Source organism: Rhamphochromis sp. 'chilingali' (assembly GCF_963969265.1).
Source record: "Rhamphochromis sp. 'chilingali' genome assembly, chromosome: 7".
Lineage (NCBI taxonomy): Eukaryota > Metazoa > Chordata > Actinopteri > Cichliformes > Cichlidae > Rhamphochromis > Rhamphochromis sp. 'chilingali'.
In genome coordinates, this window is record NC_137934.1 from 33779732 (window position 1) to 33804096 (window position 24365).

The 24365-nt window shown below is 43.1% G+C and overlaps 1 protein-coding gene across 1 annotated transcript in view; it reads left to right on the plus strand.

The window, feature by feature from the left end:
* The window catches only part of LOC308400233 (ephrin type-B receptor 1-like), a 150689-nt gene that overhangs the window by 65975 nt on the left and 60349 nt on the right, over positions 1-24365 (plus strand). Inside the window, exons 6-8 of the mRNA XM_080887799.1 lie at positions 538-693; positions 10141-10403; positions 23302-23377. Coding sequence (XP_080743925.1) covers positions 538-693; positions 10141-10403; positions 23302-23377 — 495 coding nt within the window. The remainder of the gene's footprint in view (positions 1-537; positions 694-10140; positions 10404-23301; positions 23378-24365) is intronic.

Sequence of the window (24365 nt, forward strand, 5' to 3'; positions counted from 1 at the left end):
TATGCTGCCTCCAGCAGTATTTGAAACCTTGAGATGAGAGCGCGTTGCCAAGGTGGACTGCAAAATTTCCACAGCACGTATCCAAGCTGAATAAGAATAATTATTATCTGGTCAGCAAGAGCCAACTCTGGATACATAAAAATTGGATAACGTAGGGTATCATCCTTAAAAATTCCCACTACGTGTTTCATGTCATGTCTGACCAATATTAAAAAGAGCTAGAGAAGAAAACGATAATCCAGTTTTCAGTTAATCAGCACAACATGATTCTGTGTCACTGTGCACAAAATGTTTTTGTGTATCTTGTCAGAACAAACTATTTTGCAGCTATCCCCAGAAAATCCCCTTCTGTGCTGTGTCAACCTCATAGTACCAATAATAACTCTACTGGCACGCCTGCTTTCTAATACAAAGTTTACCAAATGTGTCACGATCAAGGCAAACAAAAATGCACAGAAGCGCGATGCAAACCTGTTCTTTACTCTGAGTCACACGTTGGTTTTTATGTGTTTTTCCCGCTTCTTTTTTTCCCCGCAGCTTGTCCTCAGGGCACCTTTAAGTCATTCCAGGGGCCAGGACTGTGTCAGCAATGTCCGCCCAATAGCCGCTCCACTATCGAAGCTGCCACCCTCTGTGGTTGTCGGAATGGCTATTACCGAGGAGACATGGACAAACCGGAGGACCTGTGCACCAGTGAGTCAGCCTTTTTTTCTCCCCATCAGACACAATAGATAAATCTTTCAATATGAGCTTCAAGATGACCAACACATGTTTGCGAAAGGCAGGATTTTGGATGAAGCAACCAATAGCTGACATACTCGAGCGTATCAGTGGTTGACACCATCGACAGTCCAATATTTCATCATTAAGTTAAAGGCCAACATCTGCTTTGATTTATCATTGCGCCCCTAATTCTCTGTGCCTCGTTCAGAGCGCTGTAGCATCCCTGTCCTCATTAGGGGATTTGGGGAGCGGTAAGTAATAATGCTGCCACATTCCTCGGGCTTTCCATTGAAGTGAATATGTGTTTAGTGTGTTGAAGAGGCTATATTGCTATGCAAGATGAGGCACAGAGAGTTTGAAAAATGGAGCTCTCAATTCCTCAGAGAGATGGTGTAAGTAGGTTGAGACATGAATAATTTTGGACTGCATGCAGTTAGTCTGTGTGTGTGTGTGAGTGTGTACCTGTGTGCTTGTACATGTCCAGGTGACCTGAATACAGCTTTATGTTTTGGGGCGGGGGGTTAAAAAGCACTGGTTCATTCATAGTCTGGCCATATTTTGCTGTCACAGAGTCGTGAATGAATTTGCAATGCTGCGTCAGAAAAGCAGGACAAATGTTGACGGTGAATATTGCTGATCGGCCCCACATTTTGCGTTATTTTCTTATGCACTGGCTGTCACATCTGCATTCCTTTTGTATGTTCGTCATTTCATATATTTGAGGAATTGGCGCTTTGCTCTGGTTTACACTAATCAAATCAAACTCAGAAACTGGACATCTTTTCAGTCGCCGTCCTGCATCAACAGTGTTAAATTCTTGTGACTGACAGAATTTCTTGACCTTTTTTTTTAATCCTCTGCAGTCAGTAGAGTTCACTAAAAAAATGCTGAACACAAGCTTTAGTTGAGTCTGCAACTAAGCCTCATATGTTAGCGGCATAACAGCAGGCAAGCAATACAAAAAACCATCAGTCTTATAACTTCATGTGTGGAAGAATAAATGTTTGCCAGGTATGAGTCAATCTTTTCTTTTTTAATGAGTGGCGGTGCATAAGGTCGGCAATTAGTGAGACCCTCTTACAAAGTGCTAAGAGCGGGTTTTCTGGACTGAAAATAAACAGCTGTATAATAATGGCTGTCTCTTTGCTCACCTCTGGGATTCTCCCAGCACAGTTGTCATTTATACAAAAAGTCCCACGACGATCACTCAGACTATTTTGTGGTTTCACCACCATGGATCTTACACAGACAGCAAACATCAATTTGCTGATGAAAGCTCGGTTTGTGGATCCCAGTCAGGCACTCAATAGCTTTTCAGTGAATGGACCCACAGTATCCACACCTCATCCTAACCTCCACATGTCACATTAGGTCAGGAGTGCAACCACCATACTTTCTTTTTTTCCCCTTTCTTTTTCTAATGGTTTTGATGTTCACAGATTTACATACTCTGAATTCATTGACCGGGGTCAGACTGTCAAGTCTGAGTTCCACGGTAAGTCCTGAGACAGCAAAGAGAAAATTTGTTGAACATCCTGAACTGTAGTGAACCAAGCTTGTGGTTGTTGTCCCGCAAAATCCAGTCAGCTTCAGGCTGATCAGACAGCGTGGCTCAGTACACTCAAGATTTCATGTCGCAATTCTTTACTCTTCTTTATGAGTAATAAAAACAGGCAAACGCCCTTGTCTCAGCTGATTCACAGAGGATACAGTAAACTTCAGATTAGCAGGGTTAGGGGTTCCAGGCCTGCTCTTCCGGTTTTTCTGGTACAGGTTGATCATTTTGTCTAAACGCCGTTAAGAATGCTGAATGAGAGCTGCTCTGCTCTTTCTATCCTTGAGACTGAACACTGGTATGTATACCTAGTATCCTGTAACCCTGTTTATCGGTTTGTTCTCATGGCATCTTGTTTTCATTGCTGACCTGGATATTTATATGTCTACCTCATGGAGGATGCTCTTTTTACAGCTTCTTCCTTTATGCTGGAAATCCTTCTGTGATCATCCACACCATTGCCTTCTGTATTAATCCAATCTGTCTTATGTTTCCATCCACACCAGTATGTTCTTTAATTTCTGCAAAATTTTCTGTGCTGTTGATTTGTCTACTCTTAGTGTTCAACTTCCCTATTACGTTTTTTTTTTTTTGAGGATTACCTGATTTACTTGCATTGAAAACCTTGAAATTGAAACCACTTGTGGGTTCAGTCAACACCTCAAACTCATTGTTGTGCTCCTCAAACCATTCCTGGTTCCTGATGATAGAACCCGAGGTTTCCCAGGAAAACATTGGCCAAATCACACTGTCTCCTCCCCATAGTGAATCCTAGTTCCACGTGTTCCCCAGGTAAGCTCCACAGACACCCACAACAGAAAGAAAATGTGATTCAGCAGACCACGTCTGATGCTCACACCCCCATTGTTGGTGTCTTTGATGGTGGACAAGGTAAGCATGGGCACCTTGACTGGTCTGTGCCTATGCAGCCCCAGACACAAACATCTCCCACCCCATGCAGCAGACTGTGACAGCACTGAGCAGCTCCTTCAGTGGGAGACTGCGGCACCCACGGTGTGGGACGGAGAGATTTCGCAGGTCTTTCCTCCCCACTGCTGTCAGACTCCATAATAAAGACTTTAACTGATCAAGCACACACATCCATACATATGCAATAATACTAAGTGCAATAATCCTTTCTGTCATTGTTGTATTTTTACTCAGTTGTATATAGTATTTGTATTTGTATTCTATTTTTATCTTATTGTATATTTATTTTTATTTTATTCTACTGTATATAGTATTTCATTTTATTCTATTCTGTACAGTTGTGTACTGTATTTATTCTTATTGTATTCTAATTTTTGCCTCATAACTTTTGCACTGTCCACTTCCTGCTGTGACAAAACAAATTTCCCACGTGTGGGACTAATAAAGGTTATCTTATCTTATCTTATCTTAAACCTTTTTGGAAATGCTGTGACACCATCACCTAGACTCCATCATTTTGCCACCGTTTGTCAAACTCACTCAAATGCTGATGCCTGCTAATTTTTCCAGCTTCTAACACATTGACTTTGAGGACAAAATGTTTACTTGCTCCTTAATATACCCCACCCACAAACAGGTGCCAGGATGAAGAGATAACCTGTGTTATTCACTTCATATGTCAGTGTTCAAAATGTAATGCCTGAACTAGGGCTGGGCGATATACGATATATATCTCGATATTTTTTTAAGCCATAAAGTAAGAACAAAGAGAGCTCTTAGTCAAAGCTGTGTCCCAGATCTCACACAGGGACTTTTATTAACATACAGCGTTAATAAAACTCGTTAACGTATTGACGCTCTGCAGCCCCACGCACGGGGCGATCCGCGCTAATTGTTTACGTAGATTTGCTGCGTTAATGCAGTTATGGCGTTAAAGTCATTTTAACGAGATTAAGCCTGACAGCACTACAATAGTAATCTCCCAATGGTTTCTTTTTACCGACCAGCTCCTCTTTGATAGCTGTGTCCATCTTGTCGTCGCCTGCAGGTGAAGCGATGGCGGAGGGGGAGTTGTGTTCAGTGAAGGAGCGAGGCGAGGCAGAGTAACGTTTGCGTAGAGACAAAAGTGGACGAAAGAGAGGCAAATTATTGGCTCCACAAGTATAATTATAACGTAACGTAGACTATATCGATCTAAACGATATTGTCACATCTCATATCTCGTATAAAAATATATCGATATATTTAAAAACTCGATATATCGCCCAGTCCTAGCCTGAACGTTGTACACAGCAAAGCAAATAGTCATTGTTTATTTAACACTAGTTACACAGGTTGGGTGTTTTAAAGTCGATGTAGTAATTGCATTGAAAGTTTACTGAAATAAAATGACAGAGAAAATGTTCAAAAATGACTTTGTCACAATAAATATGGAGCGGCTGATGTGGTTAACCTATTCTGACAACAGAGGTACCACATGAAAGCCATCACAACAGTGGCAGCAAACTCAAACTGATGCAGACAGAAGAGAAAAAAAATCGACTTTTTATGTGAAAAGGTGTCAGATGTCAACCTAGTCAGCCTACACAGCTCTGTGAATTACCTGGGTACTTTCAATTCAAGGACAAAAACAAACTGAGTTACAAGTTTGTTTTCTTTCAAGCACAAGAGCCACGAGAACAAGGAGTGAAAAAAGTTCAAAAACAGTGGGATGGGAGTTTAATATAGGAAAGAGCTGCAGTTTATTTGGATTTGGCATGAACTCAATCAGATATAAAATCTGACCAGTGAGATGGAAGAGTGAATGTGTGCTGTGTGGATAGTTGCCTGACAGAAAATCATTTCTTCAGCACGCCTCATGGGCTGCAAAGGTATGGAGGAGTGTGTGTGTCTTTACCCTGTGTGCATATGTAGAGGTTTTCTGTTTGTGGTATTTTTGTGTACAGGTCAGAGCAATATTGTGTAAGCCATTTACAAAACTGTGAAAAAGAACGCGGCTGTAAACAGCAGCACAGATTGTGTCTCTAAGTCTTTTGGAACGCTGTCTCTTGTTGCAACAGTAAAACTGGAACTGGAAAATTTATAATGTGATTATCGCCTCGCTTCTTACTTTTCTGCATTTGAATGTGTGCTTGCTGTGAACTCTGAGTGTCAGACACTTTAAAATAATTTGTATTTGTGCTATTTAGATAAAAAAGTAAAATGGAGTGAACGCCTGTGCCAACACACTGTGTTTGTCTCTAATAATCAAAACCCAGACGGGTCTTCTCTTTCCCGCTCTCTCAGTAGAAATGTTTATAAGATGGTGCTTCTTAGATTTTCAGCCCCCCTACTGATTGTTAGCACTTTGATTTCTGCCTCTGAGTGTCTCTTTGAGAAAAGCGCACATGCACATATTCCACAGGGCCTTCTCGGCTGTTTCTAATGACTCTGTGATTTACCATATGCCAAGGTTGAATATCCATTTCATCTCAACTGCTCTTGTTTGGCGTGTGCACTGCAGTGTCTGTGATGTGTGCGAGCAATCAAAGAGACGTGCACCCAGTAGGTTTAACCTTGTGAAAACCCTAGTTGTGTACCCTAAAAGCCCTTAGCTGTTCCTCAGATCACAGAGAAGAGCTAAGAGAAAAGAGAGCGAACCGGCAAGAGAGAAAAGAGATGCAGATTCCCTACTGGCGCTGAGCTATTGGGTCACTTTTTGAACATTGTAGACACTGTTGGCTGAAGTGCAAACTTCCGACTGGGAACTGCACTTGTCAACTTTCCATGTCAGCAAGCAGCCTTGACAGTTTCTACAACCCTCTCAGTATTATACAAGCGGATGCCAATTAAGATAAAGTATTCGACTGCACTGCAGTTGCAGTACGTGAGAACATCGGATGCCCAGAATGGGTAAGAAAGAATCAGAATCAGAAAGGGGTTTATTGCCAAATGTTGAGCAGGTTTACAACATTAGGAAATTGCTGCGGTGCTTCAGTGCAAACATAGTGTCATAAATAGCACTTAAATAGACATGAAAAAATAAAAGTAGGGATAAGAATTAAAAGTGCTACGTAGAAAGATATGTGCATGAGCTATACATGAGATATATACATGAGAATAAGAATTAAGAGTGCTACGTAGAAAGATATATACATGAGTGCAGGTGGTGATCAGTGCCAAACATGGAATGATGCAGTGAACACAGCGTAGGGTCATGTGTTAGTGGTGGGAACAGTCATGTGGTTATTGTTCATGTGTCCAACAGCAGAGGGGAAGAAACTGTTCTTATGGCGAGAGGTTCTGGTGCGAATGGCACCTAACTTTTATTTTAATTGTCACTGAGTTTAAGAATACTTCCTTGATGATTATTCACATGAATATTAGAGCCCATGAACCCATTTGTTGAGCAGATCAATGATAATTATTTATTCAATGATCAAAACAAAGACCTGATTACGAAAATGTGTCCATCTCCATTTCTTGTTATCTTTTTGTTTGAGTTATTTTTTTGTGGTTTGGTTTTGCACATACAACACATGTCATGCATTTGTCAGTGCATCCATGGATTGCTTTATATCACTGATGTGGATAAATAGTTTAATCAATCATTGCTCATCCTTATTCAGTTGGTAACATTATTCTGTGTTCTTAGGAAAGTTTGAGTAAGTATAATGTTGTTGGATTGGTGGATCCCATATTGATGATTTGCATTTTTCTCTCGCTTGCTGCACTCATGGGAATTGGTGGCAGTGATTGTGCGTGATTCTGGTAAGTTTTGTAAATTTTGTCAAAGGCGAGGCCATTGGAAGACTGACAGTTTTAGCCTTCAGAGTTGTGGGAAGGAGGAAGTGTGTACGGGGGCGAGCTGCTGAAACGTTGAACATCTTGGATTGTGAGATGAAATCTCAGGTCTCAAAATGTGAGCTGGACTTTTATTTACCGTTTATCACCTATGGGTGATAAATGGTAAATAAGAGTCTTCCAAGCATTTCTCACAAGCGTGGCGAGAAAGTAGGCATCAAGATATTGTGAGACACAGGTGTCTTTGACTCCTTTATTTTAGCATCAGTGTTGCCGCCATTGGGTGAGACATTTGTGTGTGCATATATATCTGCATTGAGTGTAGGGCTGAAGGTTCTCTCTGGAAGCCAAGTATGGGCTGTTGTTCTTACACCTGTTAGTGTTGTGCATGTCCCAAATGAAGCAGTGAAACAGTGTGGAGCAAATGAAGCAGTGTTTCCTGATGTGCTCAGTGTTCAGCAATAAGCCAAGCACAGTTAGCTAACAGGTGCTTAAAAGATGGGGACTTGTAGGGTTCTGAGTTAGCGTTGCCTCAGGTCCCTTGGTATTTCTGTCTGGTGAAAGAATCACCACCTCATTATGGTTATTACATGATAAGGTGCACAAATCCATTTGGAGTTGCAACAGGAAGTGCATCTGGCATACAAAATCTGACAAATCAAATAAGCGATGTTTCCCTCTGCAGCGAATCCTTGTGATCAGTGAAACTACTAAAAGTAGTGGCTTAGTAGTGCAGTGGTTTACATATTCCAACAAAGCATTTCTGAGTTTGTGTGATGGGGTTCTGGTTGGTCTACAGAGACCATGTGCTTTGTAAATGTGTATACCTTTAAGTTTTTATACAAAAAAATAGGATGTTAACTTAAAAAAAAAGTGTAATTCAAACACAAGTTTAAGGACTATCGAAATTAAGCAGAGCAATGGTGAAGTGCTGGTGGAATTGAACTCTCTGTGGAAGAAATGGGCAGTCTCTGGCCCACAGTTTAGCAATTTTGTCTGGCAGCTGGTCCAGGGTCTCCACTGTGAGTCTCATCTGCAAATTGGGAGTCAAGTTCTTCAGACTAAATGAGGAGCAGACTTTAATCATGTTATTGTATTTACTATATCATTATTCATTGTTGTTGGGGTAAGCACAGAGTAGCAGCAGTGCAACCCATCTGTGGCCTCTGCAAACTGAAGTCCCAGAATAAATTCCAGGGACATGATGGAGGTGATTGTAATTGTCACAATTGCTATTGATATTGACAGTTTGGATAACTATGATTTATCGTACTGCTGAGAAACCCCTCAGAAACTTTGGAGGTTTGTGTGACTGTGCAAATATCCAGTACATCTCTGATAGTTTCTCTATCAGAGATGTTTCATCTACTTACCATTGTGGAGCTGAGAGAGCCCAAAGTCAGTGACTTTGAATCTGTAAAGGTCTTGGTGATGGCTGACTAACATCACATTTTAGAAGTTTAGGTCATGGGTTTCAACAAGTGATATAACATTGTCAAACTCTTCATTCCTTGCATAATAAACAATAAGAATGGATGATAACAGTGCTTTAAAAACTAACTTGGTGGAATAAAAAGTAAAGCAGTTCAGAGAAACAGAAGTGTGTTCAGCTTTCAGTACTGAAACGTGAACGTTGTGATAAAACCATTCTGGCATCCTGAGAAAGTTCTACATTTCATTACTTTAAAACATCACAAGTCCAGGCTCTGAATAGATTTAGATGATGAATAAAGCTTACAACTGAGATTGATTTAACGAGACCTAAAAAGTGAAGGGATTCTGAATTTAAATATTGTAGAGAAGAAAAACGTTTCAGTGCAGAACTATATTTGATTAAATGTGTTCATTAAACACAGTAATAATATTATAAACAAACCAAAGTACTGATTTTAGAGCTGATTCAAACATGTTAAGTTCAATTCACCACAATTAACAGCTGAAGGTGCTCAAGATTAACATGTCTGCAGCTCTTTAGTCTTACATTAATGGTGTTTTCGCACTTGGCCTTGTTTTTGACATCAAGAAGAAAAGAAATGTCAGCATTTTTTTTAATTGGAACACAACCAAACTCAGATCCTATCTGAGTCCCCAGTTTTATTTCCGTAATCATTGTGAACATATGCTGCTCTCTTTCTTTCCTACTTTCTTTCTTTCACTGATCAATGTCTGATAAATGGGATTTAGCCTTTTTTGGTGGCCTTGGCTAAATTAGTTATTAGTACCTGTTCCCCCCAGCTGGATGGGGAGATATATTTATCATTAATTAATTTTCAAGACCAACCCCAATGTTTTTAAAAACCTCAGCTGTTAGGTTAGTAAATGTATCTTATGATGTTTTTCACCATTTTACACATAACAAAAGCTTTAAAACAAAACTGCAAAGTTTACATGTGCAATAAAGAACCAGAAAAATGTGAAAGCGTACCTGTTCTACGATCTTATTTGTTTATCTGATATCCATCCACTAATTATAGTTTACAACAGGCAGGTATTCTATCACGTACGTGACAAATGGTAACATTATTTGGTGCTTCCAAATATTATTCACAATTGGTTTCATAGTTTGTATACATCCTGGTAGTATATAAACACCCATGCTCGGTGCAGTGTGGCGGGTAGAAGATTTTCCGGTGGGGGGGGATTAATTATGCATTCATAGCATGTGGGAGAAAAAAACTCACAGTGGATTATGTGCACACAGCTTAATATTTCCATGGCAACGTATACTCAGTGGTTACGATAAAACCATTTTAACCATGGAAAAACTCACAATGCATTGAGTATATTTGATAAATCGCCCACCCCTAATTTTAAGAATGGTGGGGCTCTTGCATTTTTATTTCCTTATTTTACCTAAAAAGGCACAAACTTTACTATTGGTTCAAGTTTTGAAATCATAGACAATATTGTGTAAAACTAAGGAAAACACATAATGTTAAATCTAATATCCCATATCAACAAACAACAAATTTCAGTTATTTATTTAGTATGGTTATCAACTGTTTCCAAACACATTGTTTCCAAACATAACACACACACACACACACACACACACACACACACACACACACACACACACACACACAGACAGACAAATTCTTCCATGTAAACAGGTGACATTCCCTCTCACTCGTTATTTTTCTTTCCAGGTGTCCCTTCAGCTCCTCGCAATGTGGTCTCAGTGGTCAACCAGACATCGGTGATGTTGGAGTGGCACTCACCACGTGACACTGGACACCGCGACGACTTGTCGTATAATTTGTTGTGTCGCCGATGCCACAGCAATGAGCGTCGGGCTTGTCAGCCATGTGATGACAGCGTGGTGTTTGTTCCAGGCAAACAGGCGTTAAAGGAAACAAGGGTTGAGATCAGCAAGCTGCGGGCCCACACGTCGTACACCTTTGACATACAGGTTTGTCCACAGACGGAGGGCTGCCTCCCTTTTTCATGCTTTGTTTGTGCTGTGAAGAGATTTGTTGAGTGTTTACAACAGTGAAAAATCTATTTTGTGTATATCAAACAGGCACTTCGTGTAGGCCTAGACTCATTGTCAGTTAGTGGGAGTTGCATTCATGCTGGATTTGCAGCAGTTGCGGTGGACTCCAGAGGTGTACTAAAAACAGCAAAAATGCATCAAAGAAATTTTCATGCATAGTTCCAACACTCTCCCCAAAATGCCACTATTTAGCAATTTATTGGCCACATGACTCATGCGCCTCATCACACGAGCCAATGTGTCAAAAAAGGAGTTGACTCTGTTTATTAAGGCACACTGCCACGAGATTTAAATACGTGGGATTGTCCACCATTTCGTTTCAGAACTCAAGAAGCTTCTGGGATAAGAGATTAAACATCTTCAAGAAACTTAAAGAATCCAGTCACTTTCTTTCCAAGCTCCTTAGAATACCATGACATGGATGACTGAGAACCTACACAGACATTTCACAGCAAATGTGATGTTGATATTTACTGTATTTTAGTTGTATTTTTTTGTCCACTGTCAAGAACAGCAAAAGTTAGTACTTAAAAAAAGTAGTTATGCTTATTACCCACTTTAAAAACAACCTTGCTGTCAGCTATTTTTTGAAATGCAAATATTAACCATAATGCTCAAGGTTACTGAGGCTACATAGATGCTTGCTGACATGCAGGCTTTTATGCACAATCTGCAGTTATAACTCTCAACTTACAGGGTCACCCTGAAGTCTATAAAACCAGTACAATTGTGTCCCTTCAATCTTCTGCCATCTGCCTCATTTCCCATACACGTAAGTCTAAAATCAAGGCCAGTGGTATTAGAATTCAGTTCAATGAGTTCAATGACTCTACTAACTAGAGGTGGCTATTTTTTAAAAATAGAATCCAATCCCTGACTATATGAATAGTGTGGCCCATCTGTTGCGGGATGAATATGTCAATATTGATGAACGATAAATTTAGTCATTAAATCAATGTGCCCATATGTCTACTCGTCTTTTCATCCCATGCATTGAAATTTTTCCCCGTTATCATGAGAAACAGGGAGCATATGGGGGGGAAGCTGTACTGTTTGGTGAGAGCACCTACTACTAGAGGTGGGCAAGCATCGATACTATCGATACTAATCCATTAGGTACCAACCGGATCAATACAACACGATAGGATTGATATTTTGTATCTGTCCTCTAAGTTCAATATGTAGTCCACTGAATTGTTTTAAATAAAAATTCATTAGAAATTCTTCTCTTGGATTTTGTTTCTGGGATCTGCTGGAACCACTCACCTAGCTTGTGGGTCACTGCACCGAGTGCTCTGATTACCCCTGGGACCACTGTTACTTTCACACTCCACATCTTCTTGAGTTCTTCTCTTAGCCCTTGATACGTCTGTTCCTTTGTTCCTTTTTCCTGATGTTGTTATCACTTGGTATAGCTAATTCTATCTGTCTCAGGAATCTTTACACAGCCTGCACCTGGTGTCTTGCCTGGCGGGATAGACCCCAGCCTCCAGGGATCTTGTACTTAGATCTTGTTCCTGTGCTGCCATGATCAGTTCCTCTGTACTGTCTTTCAGACCAGCTTTGTCCAGCCACTAGTAGGATTTCTGAATGTTAGCTACTTCCTCTATCTGCCAGTGGTACATACCGTGCATGGGCCTGTCCTTCCATGGCTCCTCCTCTCCTTTCTTGGGTTTCGTTTACCTGAGGTATTCACTAAGCACGCAGTCGGTTGTGGACATCTTTCTGATTTACTCATGGATGTTTGTTGTCTCATTCTGGACAGTGGTTCTGACAATAACCAGTCCTTGGTCCTTCTTCCTTTCACTTAGCATGCAGTCTCAGGGTGCAGGATTTTGGGTGAAAACCATGCATAGTCAGGAGCTTCCTTGTTTCGATGTCAGTGGCTTCTATGTTCTCCATGGGCAGGGCGTTGGTGCTGATTGCCCAGGTATTGTTTTTTCCATTCAGCTGACTCCCCAGGACTTGCCTTACCCTCTGCAGGTATTTGGTGTTTGCCGCTTTTTAGCGACCTCTTCGTGGTTCCCATTTCCCTGTGGGTAGTGCAATCCTCACAGTTCTGACTATCTTCCCTCTCTTTGTTACCATCGAACTACACTTCTCCAGTCCGATTAACATTCCAATGTCGTTGCAGTGAATCGATGTCTTCTTCACTCTTGGCATACAGCTTGATGTCATCCATGTAGAGGAGGCAGCTAACAATTGCTTTATTCCTTAGTCTGGCTCTGTAGCCAGTCTTGTTAATGATCCTAATGAGGGGGATCAGGCCTATCCAGAACAACTATAGGGAAAGGCCATCTCCTTGGTAAACCCTGCACTTGATGGTGACATGTCCAGTTGGATAGTATTATTCGCCACATCCCCATTAAGTTCCTGTTGAAGGTGCTACGGGTCCTGTTGATCTTGTGTAGTTCTAGATATTCCAGGATCTGGAGCTGGTCTTTCAGCTGGTCTTTCAGTCTCGGTCTCTGGTATTTCTTGGTCTCTGCCAATTCCTTTCTGTGCCCTGCTCATGTGTTGAGCAATGTCCTTGTTCATATTAGTCGCTATGATGCCTGACATCATGTGGTACTGAGGCAGGTTATTGATTGGATGGGCACGGTTCTTTCTGGGGATCCTTGGGGATCAGGACTCCCTGGCCTTCATTTAGTTATATTGGGTATCTCTTGTCGATTAGCAGTTGGTTCATTTGTGCTACCAGACGTTCATGGAGTGAAGTCAGCTTTTTCAGCCAGTGAGCTTGAATTATGTTGGGGCCTGGTGTTGTCCAATACTTCATACTGGAGACCCTTTCTTTGATGTCTGCCACTGTGATGATTACTGGATCCTATTCAGGGAGATTGCTGTGGTTGTGCTGTGGGTTGCGTTCTTCTCCCATATGCTCTTCCAGTATTGCTCTGTCTTCAGTCTTCGTGGGGCTATTCTTACATAGCCATAACAAGACTGGAGGTGGGGCAGTGTCGCACTGTTTCCTTGGTTTATTCTCCTGATTTCCATCTCTCTGGTATTCCCGTTCAAGCGAGTGGTGACAGTCTAGGGAGGCTTACTGGATACAGACGCCCTGGTCAGGCATTGAACCTCTGAAGTTCAAAAGACGTGTAGTGTTACTAATGTGTGCTAGCTACCATTTTCCAGGGCCAGATCAAATGTGCACATTTACCCAAACTACACACGGTAATTACTTCTAATTCGCTCACTTCCAAATTTGCCTTTCTACACAACTTAATTAGTTCTGATTGGCTCTCGTCTGTCCTGAATATTTTCATATTATGTTCTTTTGTTGATGAAAGTGTTGGCTCATATAATCATAGTTTTTGTCCTCGTGCATTAGTTTGTTGTTTGATATTGTCTTGTTTTAAGCAAAGAAAAAAGGTTGTTGACGAAAACTATGACGTAAATTAACACTGGTTTTACCACAATTCAACCATGCATGAAAACGTACTAACTACTCTAATAACACAAAGTTTTGAGGCAAAGTAAGATGTGCCTTTTATAGTCTTGATAGGAGGTACTATTTGATTAAGGGACACAGAATAAATAGAGCTTGGAGTAAGTCATTAGTAATTGCCAGCCTTTATTTGCTATGACTGAAGACATTGTTCAACCATCAAAATGATTAGTTGAGCTCATGACAAATATAATATGTGGCAGCTAATTAGATGGTCTTTAAAAAGCACTCCCAACCTGTTAATTGTGTCTCAGTGTTGGTGAGATGAAACACATTTGGAGATCTTAAAGCTTCGCAAAGGGACTAGCAGAATTTTTATTCCCTGATATTAAACTAGCTTCTTGTTTCTGATACCTAACTGACTACTAAACCACAGCAAGTGCCCAATAACAGATTAACAGCTGTAACTGGGAGAGCTGGGTCTCTGTATTTTTGTGCATGTTAAAGTTTAAATGACGCAGATACTGCATACACAAGAAAAGAGTGTGTCAGATGTTTTTTAAGCCTCTAAATAATTTACATCCATCTATTTTTCTTCCGCTTATCTAATTCTGATTCGTTGGGGTGGATGGGCCGGAGCCTATCCCAGCTGCCACAGGGTGAGAGGATGGGGCCAATATAGCCTGAACTCTCTTAACCAAGCTTTCTTTAAGTGGTCATCGGGAATAGTTCTTCAGGCTTCTTGAAGAACATTACACAGCCTTTCTTTGGATATTGTTGCAGAATTTTTTCTCCCCATTTCTTAAAGACATGACTGTCAAATATTCTATCTAAAGAAAAACATGAAAGTATCACTGTGAATATCACGAGAGAGTCTGGTTCCTTAGATCTACAGGGTGGGCCATTTATATGGATACACCATAATAAAATGGGAATGGTTGGTGATATTAAAGTCCTGTTTGTGGCACATTAGTATATGTGAGGGGGCAAACTCCTCAAGATGGGTGGTGACCATGGTGGCCATTTAGAAGTCAGCCATCTTGGATACAACTTTTGTTTTTTCAATAGGAAGAGGGCCATGTGACACATCAAACTTATTGGTAATGTCACAAGAAAAACAATGGTGTGCTTGGTTTCAACGTAACTTTATTCTTTCATGAGTTATTTACAAGTTTCTGACCACTTATAAGATGTGTTCAATGTGCTGCCCATTGTGTTGGATTGTCAATGCAACCCTCTTCTCCCACTCTTCACACACTGATAGCAACACCGCAGGAGAAATGCCAGCACAGCCATCCAGTATCCGTAGTTTCAGGTGCTGCACATCTCGTATCTTCACACCATAGACATTGCCTTCAGATGACCCCAAAGATAAAAGTCTAAGGGGGTCAGATCGGGAGACCTTGGGAGCCATTCAACAGGCCCACGACGACCAATCCACTTTCCAGGAAACTGTTCATCTAGGAATGCTCGGACCTGGCACCCATAATGTGGTGGTGCACCACATTATTTTCTTGCTGGAAAAACTCAGGGAACGTGCCAGCTTCAGTGCACAAAGAGGGAAACACATCATCATGTAGTAATTTCAAATATCCAGTGGCCTTGAGGTTTCCATTGATGAAGAATGGAAAAAAAAAAAAAAAATCAGAATAAAGCTGTCTGTCAGAGCTTTATTTGATGATGTGCCCACAGGGAGCCAAGAAGTGCAGTGTATGAGTACAGGCTGTAGCACCACACCAGGTGCACGTAGATGTAATTATGTGTGAAGATTCCTTCAGGAATTTAATAACATGAATGAACAAACTATTGGCCTCTGGGCTTGATTACTGCTCCCCTCTGACAACTCAATTTTTAGAACACGACATTTTACGATGTAGAGTTAACACCTACATGTCACAGGCTGGGTCTCTGACCCAGCGCTCTGAGTTCATGTTTGTATTTGTCTCATTTTGTTATGTGATTTAGTTTGTGTTATTTCCTATCTGCCTTTAGTTTAGGCAGTTATTGTTCCTGGGTTTTCTATGTTTTGGGGTTTTGTATTTATTCATCACATATTAGGTCTGTTAAGTTGTGTTGTCATGTTTTAGTTTTAGTATTTCCTGTTTTATTCTGACAATGTCATGTGTTCTTTGTTTATTGTATTTAGCTTTCCTCTCCTGGTCCTGTCATTAGGTTTATGTCTGTCAGCTGTTTCCCCCATGTGTCTCCACCTCCCCTGATCACCTCATGTATGTATTTAAGCCCTTTGTTTTCTGCATGCCATTGTCAGGTCGTCTGCTCATCCATGTCTCATCCCCAGGTACCCATGTCAGTTCACTATGGTTAAGCTTTTTCATGTTTTGTTATTAGTTCACCCAGTTTAGGTTATTGTTTAGTTTTCACCGATGCCCGATTATTTTTACCCTCATTGCTAGCCTCAATAAACGGCTTGTTTTGTTTATCCACAAAAAAAAAAAAAAAAAAAAAAAAAAAAAGATGAAGAATGGACCCACTATCGTTGTACCCCATATACCACACCATACATCACTTTTGTTGTTCCAACAGTCTTGGGGGGATCCATCCAATGTGGGTTAGTGTCAGACCAATAGCGGTGGTTTTGTTTGTTAACTTCACCATTCACATAAAAGTTTGCCTCATTACTAAACAAAATCTTCTGCATGAACTGAGGGTCCTGTTCCAATTTTTGTTTTGCCCATTCTGCAAATTCTGTGCGCCGATCTGGGTCATCCTCGTTGAGATGCTGCAGTAGCTGGAGTTTGTAAGGGTGCCATTTGTGTGTAGCTAATATCCGCCGAAGGGATGTTCGACTAATGCCACTCTCAAGTGACATGCGGCAAGTGCTACGCTGTGGGCTCTTGCTGAATGAAGCTAGGACAGCCACTGATGTTTCTTCATTAGTGACAGTTTTCTTGCGTTCACATTTTGGCAAATCCAACACTGAACCAGTTTCACGAAACTCAGCAAGCAGTTTGCTAACTGTAGCATGGGAGATGGGTGGTCCCGTAGGGTGTCTTGCATTGAAATCTGCTTCAGTGACCCGGTTACTGCGTTCACCAGATATCAACACAATTTCGATCTGCTCCTCACGTGTTAACCTCTTCGACATGTCAATGGCTGTGAACAAAGAGAAACTTGTAAATAACTCATGAAAGAATAAAGTTACGTTGAAACCAAGCATACCATTGTTTTTCTTGTGACATTACCAATAAGTTTGATGTGTCACATGGCCCCCTTCCTATTGAAAAAACAAAAGTTGTATCCAAGATGGCTGACTTCTAAATGGCCATCATGGTCACCACCCATATTGAGGAGTTTGCCCCCTCACATATACTAATGTGCCACCAACAGGACTTTAATATCACCAACCATTCCCATTTTATTATGGTGTATCAGAATCAGAAAGGGTTTTATTGCCAAATGTTGAGCAGGTTTACAACATTAGGAAATTGCTGCGGTGCTTCAGTGCAAACATACTGTCATAAATTACGCTTAAATAGACATGAAAATAAAAATAAGAATAAGAATTAAAAGTGCTAAGTAGATAGATATATACATGAGTGCAGGTGGTGATCAGTGCCAAACATGGAATGATGCAGTGATCACAGCGTAGGGTCATGTGTTAGTGGTGGGAACAGTCATACGCTTATTGTTCATGTGTCCAACAGCAGAGGGGAAGAAACTGTTCTTATGGCGAGAGGTTCTGGTGCGAATGGACCGGAGCCTCCTGCCTGAGGGGAGCAGGTCAAACAGACTGTGTCCAGGGTGAGAAGGGTCAGCTGAGATCCGAGCTGCATGCCCCAGTGTCCTGGAGGTGTACAGGTCCTGCAGAGATAGGAGTCTGCAGCCAATCACCTTCTCAGCAGAGCGCACAACACGCTGCAGTCTCTGTTTGTCCCTGATAGTAGCTCTAGCGTACCACACGGTGATGGAGGAGGTGAGGATGGACTCGATGATTGCAGTGGAGAATTGCATCATCGTCCGTGTTGGCAGGTTGAATTTCTTCAGCTCCCTCAGGAAGTACATCCTCTGCTGGGCTTTCTTAATGACGGAGGTGATGGTGGGCTCCCACTTCAGGTCCTGGGTGATGGTGGTACCCAGGAAGCGGAATGAGTCCACAGAGGTGATGGGGGTGTCAGTCAGGATGATGGGGGGGAGTGGGGCTGTGTGCTTCCTGAAGTCCAGAATAATCTCCACTGTCTTCTGGGACACCAGACGTTCAACCTCCCTCCTGTAGGCAGACTCATCCCCGTCCGAGATGAGCCCAATAACAGTGGTGTCATCTGCAAACTTGATTAGCTTGACAGACTGGTGGGTGGAGGTGCAGTAGTTGGTGTACAGGGAGAAGAGCAGAGGAGAAAGAACACAGCCCTGAGGGGAGCCGGTGCTGATGGTCCGGGAGTCCGAGACATTCTTTCCCAGCCTCACATGCTGCTTCCTGTCCATCAGGAAGTCAGTGATCCACCAGCAGATGGGATCAGGCACATTCATCTGGGAAAGCTTGCCTTGGAGATGGTCTGGAAGGATGGTGTTGAAGGCAGAGCTGAAGTCCACAAACAGGATCCTGGCGTAGGTTCCTGGGGAGTCCAGATGCTGCAGGATGAAGTGTAGGGCCATGTTGATGGCGTCATCTACAGACCTGTTGGCTCTGTATGCAAACTGCAGGGGGTCCAGGAGGGGGGCCGTGAGGGTCTTGAGATAGGAGAGAACCAGACGCTCAAATGACTTCATGACCACAGATGTCAGAGCCACGGGTCTGTAGTCATTTAATCCAGTGATCCTTGGTTTCTTGGGGACAGGGATTATGGTAGAGGACTTGAAGCAGGCAGGCACATGACATGCCTGCAGTGAGGAGTTGAAAATGCCAGAAAACACTGGGGCCAGCTCGTTTGCACAGTGTCTGAGGGTGGCAGGTGACACACCGTCTGGGCCGGGAGCTTTTCGAGCATTCAGACTCTTAAACTGCTTCCTCACACCTGCTTCATGAATATGAAGAGTTGTGGTGGGAGGAGGTGGTGTGAAATCCTCTTTTGTGTGGAGTGAGGAGGGGGGTGTTGTAGGTGAAGTGGTTGAAGGTGGTGATGGCTCTATGGAGGGGGGAGAGGTGGGGGAATGAGTGTCCAAAGTGTCTCTATTGTTGGGGCCGTTGGAGATGTGAAGGCTGCCTTATGGCTCGTCAAAACGGCAGTAAAAGGTGTTAAGGGTGTTGGCCAAGAGCAAGTCATCAGTGGAGTGGGGGGTTTTAGGCTTGTAGTTGGTGATATTCCTAAAACCTTTCCACACAGAGGCCGAGTCATTCTCTGAGATCTGCTGCTGCATCTTCTCAGAGTGCTGATGTTTAGCAATGTCCACTTCTTTAGTGAACCTGTACTTGGCCTCTCTGTAGCAGTCCCTGTCTCCGCTTCTGAACGCCTTTCTCTTTTCCAGCCACAGCTTTTTGAGTTTAGGAGTAAACCAGGGTTTGTCATTGTTATAACTCACCCTGGTGCGTGATGGCACAATGCTGTCCTCACAGAAGTGGATATAGGAGGTGACAGTGTCCGTAAACTCGTCCAAGCTGTTAGAAGCAGCCTTCATTGTGTCCCAGTCTGTAGACTCCAAACACGTGCGAAGCTCCTCCACAGCCTCGTTGCTCCACAGTTTTTTGGTCCTCACGACAGGTTTGGAGAGCTTCAGCCTCTGTCTGTACGTGGGGATTAGGTGGATCATGACGTGATCAGAAAGTCCGAGTGAATATATATATATATATATATATATATATATATGGATATATATATCCATATATATGGATATATATATCCATATATATGGCCCACCCTGTACTATAATATATATAAAACACCCAGCACGCCCATGCGGGCGGTTTATCCTTCAAGCTCGGGTCCTCTACCAGAGGCCTGGGAGCTTGAGGGTCCTGCGCAGTATCTTAGCTGTTCCCAGGACTGCGCTCTTCTGGACAGAGATCTCCGATGTTGTTCCCGGGATCTGCTGGAGCCACTCGCCTAGCTTGGGAGTCACCGCACCTAGTGCTCCGATTACCACGGGGACCACCGTTACCTTCACCCTCCACATCCTCTCGAGCTCTTCTCTGAGCCCTTGGTATTTCTCCAGCTTCTCGTGTTCCTTCTTCCTGATATTGCTGTCATTCGGAACCGCTACATCGATCACTACGGCCGTCTTCTTCTGTTTGTCTACCACCACTATGTCCGGTTGGTTAGCCACCACCATTTTGTCCGTCTGTATCTGGAAGTCCCACAGGATCTTAGCTCGGCCATTCTCCACCACCCTTGGGGGGATCTCCCGTTTTGACCTCGGGACTTCCAGGTTATACTCGGCACAGATGTTCCTGTACACTATGCCGGCCACTTGGTTATGGCGTTCCATGTATGCCTTGCCTGCTAGCATCTTGCACCCTGCTGTTATGTGCTGGATTGTCTCTGGGGCATCTTTACACAGCCTGCACCTGGGGTCTTGCCTGGTGTGATAGACCCCAGCCTCTATGGATCTTGTGCTCAGAGCTTGTTCTTGTGCTGCCATGATTAGTGCCTCTGTGCTGTCTTTCAGTCCAGCTTTGTCCAGCCACTGGTAGGATTTCTGGATATCAGCCACCTCCTCTATCTGCCGGTGGTACATACCGTGCAGGGGCCTGTCCTTCCATGATGGTTCCTCGTCTCCCTCCTCTTTCTTGGGTTTCTGCTGCCTAAGGTATTCACTGAGCACTCGGTCAGTTGGGGCCATCTTCCCAATGTATTCTTGGATGTTCCTTGTCTCATCCTGGACTGTGGTGCTGACACTCACCAGTCCCCGGCCCCCTTCCTTCCGCTTAGCGTACAGCCTCAGGGTGCTGGACTTGGGGTGAAACCCTCCATGCATGGTAAGGAGCTTTCTTGTCTTTATGTCAGTGGCTTCTATCTCCTCCTTTGGCCAGCCTATTACCCCAGCAGGGTACCTGATCACGGGCAGGGCGTACGTGTTGATGGCCCGGATCTTGTTCTTACCATTCAGCTGACTCCTCAGGACTTGCCTGACCCTCTGCAGGTACTTGGTGGTTGCAGCTTTTCTAGCGGCCTCTTCATGGTTCCCATTCGCCTGCGGGATCCCCAAGTACTTGTAACTGTCCTCTATGTCTGCAATGTTGCCTTCTGGTAGTTCAATCCCCTCAGTTCTGACTACCTTCCCTCTCTTTGTTACCATCCGACTACACTTCTCCAGTCCGAACGACATTCCAATGTCATTGCTGTATAGCCTGGTAGTGTGGATCAGTGAATCAATGTCTCGTTCACTCTTGGCATACAGCTTGATGTCATCCATGTACAGGAGGTGGCTGACAACTGCTCCATTCCATAGTCGGTATCCGTAGCCAGTCTTGTTAATGATCTCACTGAGGGGGTTCAGGCCTATGCAGAACAGCAGTGGGGACAGAGCATCTCCTTGGTAGATCCCGCACTTGATGGTGACTTGTGCTATGGGCTTGGAGTTGGCCTCTAGTGTTGTACGCCACATCCCCATTGAGTTCCTGATGAAGGCTCTTAGGGTCCCATTGATCTTGTACAATTCTAGGCATTCCAGTATCCAGCTGTGGGGCATTGAGTCATAGGCCTTCTTGTAATCAATCCAGGCAGTGCACAGGTTGGTCAGTCTGGTCTTGCAGTCTCGGCTGATTGTTCTGTCTACCAGTAGCTGGTGTTTTGCGCCTCTGGTATTCTTGCCAATTCCTTTCTGTGTCCCGCTCATGTATTGACCCATGTGCCTGTTCATCTTGGCCGATATGATGCCTGACAGGAGCTTCCATGTAGTACTGAGGCAGGTTATTGGTCGAAACCCGTAGCCGGTTACCAAGATTACGTGAAGTACCCTCAGAAGGTCTGCTAGATGATGTTAATGCAGCACTACGGGCAATACCTACAACCACGATTACCGACACTAACAAGCTGATCTACAATACGGCAGCAGTGATCAGTGAGATGCTTGGCTACAAGTTGAACAGCGACAAGGGGCAGTACCCTCCATGGAGAAGGAGGCTAGAGGGCAAGATCAAAGTAGCACGGAGGGAGGTTAGCCAACTAACGGAGTTGCAGAAAGGTGCGACAAATAAGGTGCCTAAGAAATACAGCAAGCTGTCCATACCTGAGGCCTTGGAAACTGCCAAGCAAAGACTCACAGCCTTGGCCAGCCGCTTGAGGAGGTACACCAGAGAGATAGAAGGCAGGAGAATAAACCAGCTGTTCTCCACAGAACCAGCAAAGGTGTACTCTCAGTGGCAAGGGAACAATAAGAGAACAGCACCACCAAGGCTGGAGACGGAGCAATACTGGAAGAGCATATGGGAGAAGGATGCAACCCATAACGGCAATGCTCAGTGGCTAGAGGATCTGAGGGCAGACCACAGCGACCTCCCTGAACAGGGTCCAGTAACCATCACAGTGGCAGATATCCAAGAAAGGGTCTCCAGTATGAAGAGTTGGACAGCACCAGGGCCCGACATGGTTCACGCCTACTGGCTGAAGAAGCTGACTGCACTCCACGAGCGTCTGGCAGCACAAATGAACCAGCTGCTAGTTAACGAGAGACACCCGGAATGGCTAACTGAAGGCCGGACGGTCCTGATCCCCAAGGACCCCAAGAAGGGACCGGTCCCCTCCAACTACCGACCAATATATATATATATATATATATATATATATATATATATATATATATATATATATATATATATATATATATGAGAGAGAGAAATGAGGGATGGTTTAAGGTTGTTGCACAGTAGTGTATTTCCAATTATTTTGTGGAGTTGCAGGTTATCATACCCTTGTAGATTACCTCATCTACTGTATAGCATTTCACTACAAAGCACACTACGATTTCTCCTACTGTGCACTCAGTCTAACCAAGTTACTGCTACACTGCAGCAGTACTATCATGTTTTTCATACTCACCTGACAAGCCTTAACTGTTTTAACATTATAAGTGAAACATACAATTTCGCTGCAAAGAAAAATGTGTGATTCTATCTATCAGAATCAGGCAGCCATACTTTCTAGGTCTCAAAGAAATGCATGAATCTGAGGTTTCCCTTATAATACTCAACATGTAATATAGTTAATGCTTTTGACAGTTGAACTTGTTAGCTTTGCTATTTTCATATGATTCTGGGGCATTAAACTTAGCTACTCTTAGCTTGCCAAATTTTACTAGCACCATTTGTCATTTCAGGCAAAAAACAACAGCGGTTGCTAGCTAAAATTGAGAAGCTAAAGGTAAATCATGTGCTAGTTGTTCAAGCTATCAGCCACCATTATTATTGTTAAACAGATGCATTGCTTGAATGGAAAGGCACCAAGAGCTATGAAGAGATGGGGGTGGAGAACTCAGTTCAAATAACTATTAACTTTAATGTCTGAGGGTGGAATAACCATTACTTTTCTATAGGCAGTCAACGGAGTCTCCAACAAGAGCCCTTACCCCGCCCAACAACTGTCAATCAACATTACAACCAATCAGGCTGGTAAGTTGGGAGAGCAATGACTCTTTGCGTGTGTGTGTGTGTGTGTGTGTGTGTGTGTGTGTGTGTGTGTGTGTGTGTGTAAGCATCTGTGTGTGTGCTAGCATACCCCGGGGCACTGTGGATTATGTGAGGGAGGGATGGCCGGAGAGATAAAGGAAATTGAGCTACAGCCTTTTAATTCATAAAACATGTTATGTGCTTGTCATCGCTCTGCCTGTTCTCGCTCTCCTTCCCCTTTCTCTCTCTTTCTTTCCTGCTCATCCACAGCTTTCATCGCTTTTCCTCCCCCTCCCTCAATTCTGCTTTTCTCAGCTTTCTCCCCCCTTTCCCTGCTTTCCTCACCCTAGGTCTCCCTCAGTATAATTCTTAGAGGCCATAAAGTGAGTGAGTTATTACTCCATCAATACTTTATGGAGACAGACACAAGTGATATTTCCACTGCTACCCAAATTTAGATTTAAAAGCCGCTTTGCTATGGAAAAACACATCATTTACCTCATCTACAGCACCCCTGGCTCATTCCTAATCGAAACATGATCCATTGTCACCCTGCCGTTTTCTGAGCGCATTTGTTACCGCTGTCGGATGCGAGGCTCTCTTATCCCTGAAATCTTTTAGGACTCAACAAAAACTGATTTATTTTTCAGGTTGACTGCACTGGGGGAGATTTTTAAATTATGCAATAGCTTTTGAGTGTATTTCATTGGACTTTAGGATGTAAAACTCAACACTGTGTATGTGTGTGTGTGTGTGTGTGTGTGTGTGGGGGGGGGGGGGGGGGGGCTCAATTGTGGCTATGTGAGGAAAAAAAAGACTGTGGGGTTTTCAGGTGACAGATCGCTCATGCTGTCAAATTATTTCTCCAGCAGAAGTATACACCTCTTGAGGCATCATAGCATTTACTGTGCGTTATAGCTGCTGTATGAAATTATGGTGACTCAGCTGTGTAAGATGCATACAGTCTATTTAGGATATAATGGCTTTCAGC